The 11,560-nt window shown below is 52.6% G+C and overlaps 2 protein-coding genes across 4 annotated transcripts in view; one reads left to right on the plus strand and one right to left on the minus strand.

Annotated features, from left to right (window-relative positions):
- The window catches only part of LOC117191854 (techylectin-5B-like), a 196,789-nt gene that overhangs the window by 111,341 nt on the left and 73,888 nt on the right, over positions 1–11,560 (minus strand). The window lies entirely within an intron of this gene.
- LOC117191855 lies at positions 8,757–10,994 on the plus strand. Its single transcript, XM_033396625.1, has 3 exons — positions 8,757–9,602; positions 9,709–9,839; positions 10,063–10,994. Exon 3 carries the CDS (start codon positions 10,116–10,118, stop codon positions 10,767–10,769), a length of 654 nt encoding a protein of 217 aa, XP_033252516.1. The 5' UTR covers positions 8,757–9,602; positions 9,709–9,839; positions 10,063–10,115; the 3' UTR covers positions 10,770–10,994.

Here is an 11,560-nt window from a genome sequence, read left to right on the forward strand (position 1 = left end):
ATGAAATGTCCTTGTACTGGACACAGAGTTTAACATCATCCACATACATAAGTACTCGAGAGTATGTTAATACCGAAGGCAAGTCATTAATAAAGAGTCTGAAAAGTAAGGGGCCTAGATGGCTGCCCTGTGGTACTCCCGAAGAAACCTTTACCCCTTGCTGGGGTCTTATATCCCTGCTCATGGAATCCCAATTTTTGCATCTATTAAAGTGATGGCCACTAATCCATAATCGTCTAGCTCCCGTTATTCTAAAAAAAACAGCACGGCACTGTTAACAAAAGCTCTCGCTCTAGTGTTGATTACCGTCGAAGATTTTTAGGGTACGAAAATCTGTTTGTAGCGCCATTTGGCGTATAATAATTGTTATTAGGATCGAATTTTATGAAGTCTAGTGTAAGTTAGGCTAGGGCAAAGCGGGAGCGCAATAAAAGCTCGCTCTCTCGCTCTTGGCGAATTCGCCCCGCTTTGCCACCGTAGGTAAGATAGGCGAAGAAGAAATTGTTTTGAATATATGGAAAAACTCGAGAAAAACCTATTGAAACGAACGCACGCACTCCTTGTTTTCGTCGTCGTAAAATACAATAATTTGCAGTCACCCAAGTTTTTCGGTCTCTTTTTTTAGAAAAACTATTCTAAGTTTTCATGGCGCCCCCGGGTGGACTTGCAAATTAAACGTATTAAACAAAAGTGGAAGGCAAAAGTGACAGTGACACTGTGGAGAATAGATCAATAGCCAAAATCTATCATACCTATGTACATGCATATGTGCTACAGCTAAATTGCCAAATTGACCGCGACGTGTGTGCAAAGAATACAACAAACAAACTGAAAATCACCGCGTCGGTCGTGCAATACCCTGTCTGTAGCTATATACCAAAGGAGATATATATACCATCTACCAAAGGAGATCCAAGTGGAGCATCCAGGATCAGAAGAGGAGAGTACAGCACCTGGAATTTCCAATCTTATCAAGAGGTATTTGTGCAAAAATTGAAAGCTCGAGTGAAGACGAAAAGATTAAAAAACTCGCAATTATTGTCTTGTGCTGAAACAATTGCACCTCGCTTTCAATTCTTGGCACATACGTATGCATAGTAGAGCTAGATTTGCATGCTGTAGTTAGAGTTGAGCATATATATTAATACATATATACATACATATGTACATCTAACCCTCTTGGACGCAATAACTACACATATAACTCAATTTAACTGCAATCGCTGTCACCCCTTTCCCCTTTCTCGTTTTCGTTGTGTCAAATATAGTTGGTTCATTGGCCAAGCACGCATACCAATACGCAGCTGCAGCGGTGAATTTTTCGTCTCGCTTTCGCTCCTCGTTGCTTATCGTTGTTCTTTTGTTTGGCGCGCTTGATCCAAACCAAACACCAAGTGACGCGCTACCCTGTTTTCGTCGGGTATATTCGTTTGGTTTCAGTAGGATACAACTATCAATTAAGACAAAGTCGTGCCTCGCAAATCAATTTAGAGTCGATCGTTGTCGGTGCATACGTATACACAACATCCATTCTTCAGAACTACAGCGGTGAAATTTTTCGTTTTCGCTTGTCCCCATTGCTGTTCGTTGCTATTCTTGTGTGGTTTTCGTGTACGCGCCAGCCACGCGACGCTCTACCCTAAATTTGTCGGGTATATTGGTTTCTCACCTCGTTTGGGTACAATTACCCATTATTTCATTGAGTGCCTCGGCATTAAATACGATTATTAGAAACGATCTTTCGCCTTCAGTTGCTTGTATTGAGAATCAATATGACCTCAAAAGGCAACAATATCGCCCTTGAAGAGCTGAAGAAAAAGCGCAGTTGCCGTGTCAAAGGCATTATTAGCGGACCGTTTAGAAGCGCAGAGTGCAGACTCGAAACGCTGATGCGTAGCATTGACACGGCACGCGAACTTCAAGAGAAGATTGAAGATATAGACATTGACAATGAATTTGGAGTCGAGTTGGAAGAACTCTCAATTGTCACAAAGGCAAAATTAATGTCTCTCATTTGCGCATTGAAGACAGCTGATGAGACAAAACCGGCAGTACCAGCTTATGGTGGCCCAACTCGTGCTCGCCTTCCGAAGTTAGCGGACCGTTTAGAAGCGGGGGATATTCCGCTGGTATTGACGGAGCTCGAGTGCAGACTCGAAACGCTGATGCGTAGCATTGACACGGCACGCGAACTTCAAGAGAAGATTGAAGATATAGACATTGACGATGAATTTGGAGTCGAGTTGGAAGAACTCTCAATTGTCACAAAGGCAAAATTAATGTCTCTCATTTGCGCATTGAAGACAGCTGATGAGACAAAACCGGCAGTACCAGCTTATGGTGGCCAAACTCGTGCTCGCCTTCCGAAGTTAGCTCTGCCGCAGTTCAGCGGCAACTTTTCGGACTTTAAAAACTTCATAGGTTTATTTAAGACTCTAGTTCACAATGACCAAAGCATTCCAATTATCGAAAAGTTCAACCATTTGCTTTCGTGTCTCTCCGGTGAAGCGTTGGGAACAGTTAGGGCTTTCCAAGTAACCGAGACCAACTACGAGAAAGCAATGGCTAGCTTAAAACGGGTCCACCATAATGATTGTCTGATCTTTAAAAATCACATTGTTGCACTATTTAGTCTTCCCAAAATGACCCAGCAATTAGCATTGTCCTTAAGGAACCTTATCGATACCGCCTCATCCATATATGGTTCGTTGTTGTCGATAGGCGATGATAAAAAGATCTAGAATGCGATGATTATTCATCTCGTCTTGAGCAGAGTCGATCCGGTGACCAAAGAGAAATGGGAAGAACAGCTCGATTATGAGAAACGGCCACTTTGGACTGACTGTGAAAGGTTGCTTAATCGCAGACATCAGCATCTTTCGGCCGAAAATTCGGACAAACCAAAGCAGGAGCAGAAAGCTGTGCCAAGCAAGCCGCATAATCGGAGCTCATTCGCGTGTTCCACCGCGAATACCAAAAACCAACAATGCAGCTACTGCAATGCGAAAGGCCATTTGTTGACAGATTGCAGTCCATTTGGTCGGCTGGCGGTAATGCAAAGGTTCGAATTCGCAAAAACTGCATCCCTGTTGTGAAGGCATAAGCCTCCACAACACTGACCACGACACCATCCCCTGAAGGGACCGCCCCGACGGCTTGTTATCTAATTTCATTATTATCTCAGTTCATTATCACTATTATCCGATTTTATTACTTCTATTATTATTAGTATTACCAAGACAAGCAACAATGAATCCTTATTTTCACCCATTAAAGTAAGAAATAGGCTAAGAAACCCGAAAACAGTAGGCCTTTTTACTTATTAAAACTAAGAGAACCAACACGTAAGAGAGACGCACACTACGGCCACGCAGCGAAGAGAGACGCACACCACGGCTATACGAAGGCGAAGAGAACCAACACGAAAGAGATACGCTCTTACGCCCACGCAGCCAACGCAAGGAAGAGAACGGCTATACGCAGACGAAAAGAGACAACATGAAAGAGAGCGAAGCGGCAGAGAAGTCGCCGATCGGTCTTACGCCCACGCAGCCGAGGAAAAGAGCCGACGGCGAAGCAGGCAATACACCCACGCAGCCATACACCCACGCAGCCGAGGCCGGCAGCCGAAGGCGGCGCAGCAGCGAAGCGGCAGAGAAGCTGCGAAAAAGAAAAGCCGAGGCCTGGCACGGTCCAGCGCGAGCCAAGCTCGAGAGTGATCTCCGAGGGCTGAGCCAGACCGGTTGTGCGGCGGAAGCCAAAATAGATGTGAAAAGTGAGCCGGGACCGCGCCGTGTGAAAAACTAGCCGTGACCGCGCCGTGTACAGAATAAACCAGCTGTGACCGCACCCACGCGGTGTGCAAAGGAAGCCACCGAAGTGACGAGGACCCGCCGTGGGAGAACAGGACCCAAAGAAGGGAAACAAGGGTGAGCCACCTCACGTATGTGAGCTCTGGGGGGGATAGATCGGTGCAGTAGGCAGGTATAAGCAGAACATTCCCGCAGTTTCTTTACATATCTATGCCCACATGTTGTTTATGATATTTTTGTTGTTGTTTATTTCCCCGCTGCAGGCGCGGGATTTTAAGTAGGGAAATGATCCGAAAACAATAAAGACACCAACCTCAACCCAATCTCTGTCTCAGAACATTCGCCCGTAGGAGTCACTCACCCCCCTCCCCCTCTCTTCCCTTTTCCCGAGAGGTCCGGCGAAGTGGATGTGAGTCGTGGATTCATGCGGCATTCACCAAGCTGGGTTTTCCCTCTCCTATACCTTTCTCCCCTGGGGACCCGGCGATGCTGGATGTGAGTCGTGGATGGGTTCCCTCTCCTACACCCTCGCCCGGGGGACCCGGCGACGCAGATGTGAGTCGTGGATCATGCGGCATCTGCTAGGCTGGGCTCCCCTCTCCCACACCTTTCCGATCCCTGACCCAAACCCCGTCTCCCGCCACACATGACCCCCAACGCACGTCTCTGCAGCTCCCAAGCACGGCTTCACCCACGCCTCGTGGCCGGGCCAGGCCCGACCGTCCCACGATCGACCCCACGGGCGCGCTTTCGCCACGAGCGGCTCTCCCCTTAGGTCCTCACACAACAAATTTTTGCTCTGGGGAGGGACCGGGCCCTGGACAGACTGAGAAGCTGTACCTCGGCCTGAGAACTTCCTTACAGATGGCGCCCGAGCAGGGACTCACGAGGGGAGAGTCGGTGAGCATAGGGAATAAGTGAAAAGCAGTTAAAAGTGAAAAGGGAACCAAGCAGCAGCCAATAATTAAAAGGCAAGACCCACAAAAGCAAAACAGCAAACGATGCTTAGGAGCCACGGATCAGGAAAAGCAGCAGGAGAAAAGGAAGGAAAACTTAAAATCAGTGATTAGCAGCCAAAAATCAGAGTCCCGGCGAATAGCCAGCACCAATCTTTGATCCCTCGACTTATGTACAGCTGAGGCTGGTTTCTCTAATACCCCCCAAGCAACAGCCGCCGGCACGTGTCCCAGACGCGCCGGCGAAAACCACGCGGAAAAAAAAAAAACCACGCAGCCAGCCACCTACGAGGCAGAAAGAGACGGGGAGAGACGCGAAAAACCACGCGGCCAGCCACCTACGCGACAGAAAGAGACGGGGAGAGACGCCGAAGACACAGCACCGCGTGCCGGGAGAAAATGGCCGTGGACGGCGCCTAAAACTTTGGCACGCGACGGCGACAAAGCGGCACCAGCGACAGAGTAGCAAAGCAGCAGCAGCGGCAGAGCAGCAAAGCAGCAGCGACAGAGCAACGAGGCAGCGGCAGAGCGGAGAAGCAGCAGCGACAGAGCAACGTGGCAGCGGCAGAGCGGAGAAGGCGCAGCGACAGAGCAGTGAGGCAGTGACAGAGCAGCGAGACAGTGACAGAGCAGCCAAGCAGTGACAGAGCAGCGAGACAGTGACAGAGCAGCCAAGCAGTGACAGAGCAGCCAAGCAGCGAAGCAGCGGTAGAACAACGGAGCAGCGAGGGACAGCCGGCGATCGCAGAGTACATGGCAGAGGAGCCCTCGGCCACAAAGCCATGGCCACGGCCAATATAAGGCGGAGCAGGAACACCGGTCAGGACAGCTGTTACCGAGCAGTCAGACAGTCATTACCGAGCAGTCAGACAGTTGTTACCGAGCAGTCAGACAGTCATTACCGAGCAGTCAGGTAGTTGTTACCGAGCAGTCACACAGTTACCACCGAGCAGTCAGACAGAACCTTTTCCTAGTACCGTGCCACGTATCCTTCGACAGGATCATCCAACCCAGTGCTGTGTATCCTAGTACAGGATCACCGATCTAGTACCGTGCCGCGTGCCCTTCGAACAGGATCCCTCACCCCAGTGCCGTGTATCCCAGTATAGGATCACCGATCCAGTACCTCGCCACGTATCCTTCGACAGGATCCCCCCACCCCAGTGCCGTGTATCCTAGTATAGGATCACCGATCCAGTACCTTGCCGCGTGTCCTTCGAACAGGACTCTCCACCCAGTGCCGCGTATCCTAGTACAGAAGCCCCAAACCCAGTACCGTGCTGATAAGGATTCGTACCGGAGCCCCGATTAGTGTACCAGGATCAGGATGAACATCCGCTGGATAGCGTCCCGCAGGAAGGACGAGCTGCAGAGCCTAGCTAAGGAGTTTGGACTAGGAGAAACGGGGACTGTAGAGGACCTACGGAGCCGGATCACCGCATTCATCGCACGCCCTGGGCACCCCGAAGCCGTGCAGGCAAGTCTGGACGAATTGGCTACGCACTTTGGAAACATACCGAGCCCCAGGGACCATCGGAGTCCAGCCACGTCACCCGGTCCAGAGAGCCGGACGAAGATGGAAGACAGCAAGGAGGGACCAAAACTGCGATTAATTGTACCCGAGCTGCCCAGCACGAGCCAAGGATCCACCCACGGATACCGCGAGTCAGCAACCGAGACACCGGCCGCCCAGGACGAGCAACCACAACGAGCTGCCCAAGGACCACTCCAAGGAATCAGACCAGAGGCGTCCAGCAAGAACCACGCGCCAGTACCCACTACCGCTGGACCCCTGGCCACGCCTAGCCACCAGACAACCACGGAAGGAGAACAGCCACGTCTTCCTCAGGGACATCGGGTCTCACGCCCCGGAGGGGGTGAGATCTCGTACTCGTTACTGGCGGACAAACTCCGGAAATGGGGATTTACTTTCGACGGCCACGCGGACCCACTAGCGTTTATCGAAAGGCTCGAGGAGCGAGTGGAATCATACGGCGGGAGCCCAGAGCAGTTGCCGCGGGCCATCTCCGGTCTCCTTACAGGTAAGGCCGAAGGATGGTTCCGAACTTTTCAGATGCAGGGACAGAATTGGACAGACTTTCGGAAAGAATTCCTAGAATTCTTCCTGCCCCCCAGATACTTCCAGCGGCTGGAAGACACCATACGAAGTCGGGAACAGAAGCCCAAGGAATCCTTCCGGGATTACCTTATCGAGTTGCGTCTGATGATGCAACGAGCCCAGTATACTCGGGAACAGGAACTCGAGCGGATCTACGAAAATCTCCGTCCGGAGTATCAAATGTACACGCGCAGACAAGATTTCCGATCACTCACAGAATTGACCCAGCTCGTCTCGGCCTACGAAACCGCGCGAGACCGAGACGCACTCCGCAGCATCGGGACCACGCAGAACCATCGACCCCGTGCCGCCTTTACCGGCAATGGAACCAACCCCCAACGGGGCAACACACACGAGACGCCCGGGAAAACCGAGATCGCCAACCGAGGAATCGGCCAGGAGGAAGAGCAAGCGATCGATGTACAACGAGCCTGCCGGAACTGTGCGGAAAACGGCCATTTCAGTGGTGCGTGCACAAACCGACAGAAGCTGTTCTGTTGGGAATGTGGACACCGAGGGGTCCGGACCATCAACTGCTGCCGGAAACCAGCGTCGGGAAACGGGTCGGGTCTCCGCCCAACTGGGACATGGACGGAGGCGCGCACCCAGGAACAGGAGAAACCCACCCATTAAGCATGACCGGAGGAAGGATCGCTGCCCTGGTGGACATCAATGGGGGAGCATTTGCGGCCACCCTCGACACTGGAGCCACACGATCCTTCATCAGTGAGCGGCTGGCGAAGGAGATAGGGACGACCGAGAACAGGCGAGAGGTGAGGACCAGGATCCGCCTGGCAGATGGAACCAGGAAGGAGATCAATCAAGCGATAGCAGTCACAGTGCGCCTGGATCAGCAAGAAACACAGGTATCTCTTCTTATACTCCCCACGGTATTAGACGACTTCATCTTGGGACTCGACTTCCTCTGTGGCATCCGCGCAAGGATCCACTGCGGACGGGCATATCTACAGCTGAAGTTGCAGCAGAAACCCGCCGGGACGATACCATCATGCACCGCCCAGCCACGCCCACGGTCTGTCACGTTTGCGGACTCCACTGCCATCCGAGACCAGCCGCAGACCAACACCCCACAGCCAACCACGAACCATCCAACCGCAGTGACAACAAAGCCCTACCAGACAAGATCAAGCAACAACCCCAGGACTAAGCCACCACAACAGGACACGAAGAAAGCTACGACGGAAAGAACTGCGACACCGATGGAACCAACCATGGCCAGTTCCCCAGCACGAACCCCGACACCAACAGGACAACGCAACAAAACGAAGACTTGGGCAGAGACAGCTGCGGCTCCACTGGATCAATCCAGGGCCATCTCGTCGAACCAGGAGTCACCAACAGGACACCGCAGGAAACAAAGGGCTTGGGCAGAGACAGCTACGGCTCCACTGGATCAATCCAGGGCCAGCTCGTCGAACCAGGAGTCACCAAGAGGACACAGCAGGAAACAAAGGACATGGGCAGAGACAGCTCCGGCTCCACTGGATCAATCCAGGGCCAGCTCGTCGAACCAGGAGTCACCAACAGAACACAGCAGGAAACAAAGGACTTGGGCAGAGACAGCTACGGCTCCACTGGATCAATCCAGGGCCAGCTCGTCGAACCAGGAGTCACCAACAGGACACCGCAGGAAACAAAGGACTTGGGCAGAGACAGCTACGGCTCCACTGGATCAATCCAGGGCCAGCTCGTCGAACCAGGAGTCACCAACAGGACACAGCAGGAAGCAAGGGACTTGGGCAGAGACAGCTGCGGCTCCACTGGATCAATCCAGGGCCAGCTCGTCGAACCAGGAGTCACCAACAGGACACAGCAGGAAGCAAGGGACTTGGGCAGAGACAGCTACGGCTCCACTCGATCAATCCGGGGCCAGCTCGTCGAACCAGGAGTCACCAACAGGACACAGCAGAAAGCAGAAAACTTCGGCAGAGATAGCTTCGGCGCCGCTGGACCAACCCAGGGCCAGCTCATCGAACCGGGAGTCAGCAACAGGACCCAGGAATCACCTGGATATTCCAGCAAAGATAGCTGCGGCCCTGCGGGATCAATCCAGGGCCAGCTCATCGAACCGGGAGTCACCACGTAGTCACCCAACACGACAGACATCACGTAAGCCACGAGCCCCGATACCACAGGACGAGATCACAGAAACCCCGACGACGGACTACCAACTGGAGCCATTAGCCGACGCCGAGATAGCTCGGGAACGCAACCCGTTTCGCCCAGCCGACTCGGATGACAACGAGAACACGATCTTGGCCACCATTACCGCCCTGGAACTGGAGGACCTATCGCCGTGGCAGCAAGCCCTATACCCCACAACAAAACCCCACGGAACGAGCCAACAGGACGATCAAAACCATGATCGCCCAGTACATCGATGGAGACCAGCGGACATGGGACGAGCTGCTGCCCGAACTCAGCCTAGCCATCAACAGCAGCACATCGGACACCACAGGCTTCAGCCCAGCATTCATCGTACTCGGCCGGGAACCTCGGTTGCCTGGAGCCTTGTATGAAGAGGCGACCCCAGGACTAGCCGAAGTGACAGAGATCCCAACCAACAAGGCCAAGCGACTCAAGGAAATCTTCGCCATCGTACAAGAAAATACCCAGCAGGCATAACAGACCCAGAGCAGGACCTACAACCTACGTCGACGCGAATGGAGACCCACGATCGGGACGCTCGTGATGGTACGCCAACATCACCTGTCCAAAGCGGCGGACATTTTCGCTGCCAAACTGGCTGCCAAATATGAGGGGCCTTACAAAGTAATTAAATTTATTTCTCCCACCATAGCACGACTCCAGAAGCATCCAGGAAGACAACGACGAACGGCCGGACTAGCCGACCTCAAGGCCTACCACGACAACGAGCACACACTCACCAGCGAAGACAACGATGACGACGACCCCAGCACCAGGAAAACCGTGAGTTCATGAGGGCCACTTATGGTAGTGCGCTGCCGTAATGTCCTCGCCCGCAAGGGGCAACCGCGTACACACGCAGTAAGATAGCTTAACTCCCCTTAAGGGATTAGAGTAAGAAATAGCCAGAAACTAGAAAATTCACCGATCAGGGAAACCCAGGGCACAGGGCACATCAGTGGCACAGGTCAGGTTCTAACCAAACAAGGTTTCTTCCCCCCACCAGATCCCACATGGACAACCCAAGGACGAGCGACGCACAGCCTCTAGAGGCAGAGGATGGCACGGAGGGGCATCCTAGGGTTGCGTCGCCGCCCAGCTCAAGGCAACCACGGTCCACGACCAGCCAACCACAAGCAAGACACCACTCCCCGACCCCGCAAGCAGAACCGGGCAACACCACGCAGCATGGACCATCAACAGGAGAACCCAAACGGCCCGATCCCGGACACCAGCTGGGACGACGGGTGGCACGCCAGACTGCAGGAGTGGGACGCGCAGGAGGAGGCGGCAGCCCCGGAAAGAGGGGAGAATCCCGATTGGCAGCCGCTGGATCATGCACCAATGAAGTGGCTATCGCCAGTTCCCACCGACCACAACGCCCCGAACCCGGAACCGAAGGAGGACAGCGACCTGTCATTGGGCTTGGAAGAGGCAGAGGCGGGCGGACTGCTCACAGCGTTCGAGGAGATGCCCGAGCTAAACGCGCTGCAGGAGGAGCAGGAATGGCCAATCGCCCCAGTCGCCTGGCGGGTAAGCACGCCTGACCGCCGCAACCCGCAAAGCCTGCTGGAAGGCGCCAGCGCTCAGGCAAACGCGGCGCGTCACGGGCGCAGCCGGATCCGCAGCCTAGAACACCACCACGGCCAACGCTTCCGCGTATGCATCAGCGGAAATTTGGTGCGCATTTCACCGCGCCCCACCCCGAAGTAGGAAGGGAGTGTGAAGGCATAAGCCTCCACAACACTGACCACGACACCATCCCCTGAAGGGACCGCCCCGACGGCTTGTTATCTAATTTCATTATTATCTCAGTTCATTATCACTATTATCCGATTTTATTACTTCTATTATTATTAGTATTACCAATCCAAGCAACAATGAATCCTTATTTTCACTTATTTCGGGCTAAGAGGAGGATACTCAAAATGAGTATCGGGGTATATTAGATTTGTGGTAAAAGTGGATGTGTGTAACGTCCAGAAGGAATCGTTTCCGACCCCATAAAGTATATATATTCTTGATCAGCATCAATAGCCGAGCCGAGCCGAGCAACGATGTTTTGGATCCAGACTTCTGTGATATGTCACTGCTACAAAAATATTTCAAAACTTCGCCCCGCCCACTTCCGCCCCCACAAAAGACGAAAATCTGTGGCATCCACATTTTTAAAGATACGATAAAACCAAAAACGCAGAATCGTAGTGGATGACTATGTGTTCTAGAGTGTAAAATCTCAACCAGATCGTATAATTATTATAGCCAGAATCAAGACAACAATTTCATTCTTTCTCGCTCTGTCTCTCTCTAACACACAGGTTTCATGGTCGGTTTTGCCAATTGCAAAATATGAGTTCAAGGATCTCAGAACCCATAATAGCTAGAGCAACCAAATTTGGTATCCACACCCCCTTCCGCTCCCGCAAAGGACGAAAATCTGGGGCATCCACAAATCTCAGAGACTATTAAGGCTAGAGTAACCAAATTTGGTATCCGCACTTCTG

Source organism: Drosophila miranda (assembly GCF_003369915.1).
Source record: "Drosophila miranda strain MSH22 chromosome Y unlocalized genomic scaffold, D.miranda_PacBio2.1 Contig_Y1_pilon, whole genome shotgun sequence".
NCBI classification, from domain to species: domain Eukaryota; kingdom Metazoa; phylum Arthropoda; class Insecta; order Diptera; family Drosophilidae; genus Drosophila; species Drosophila miranda.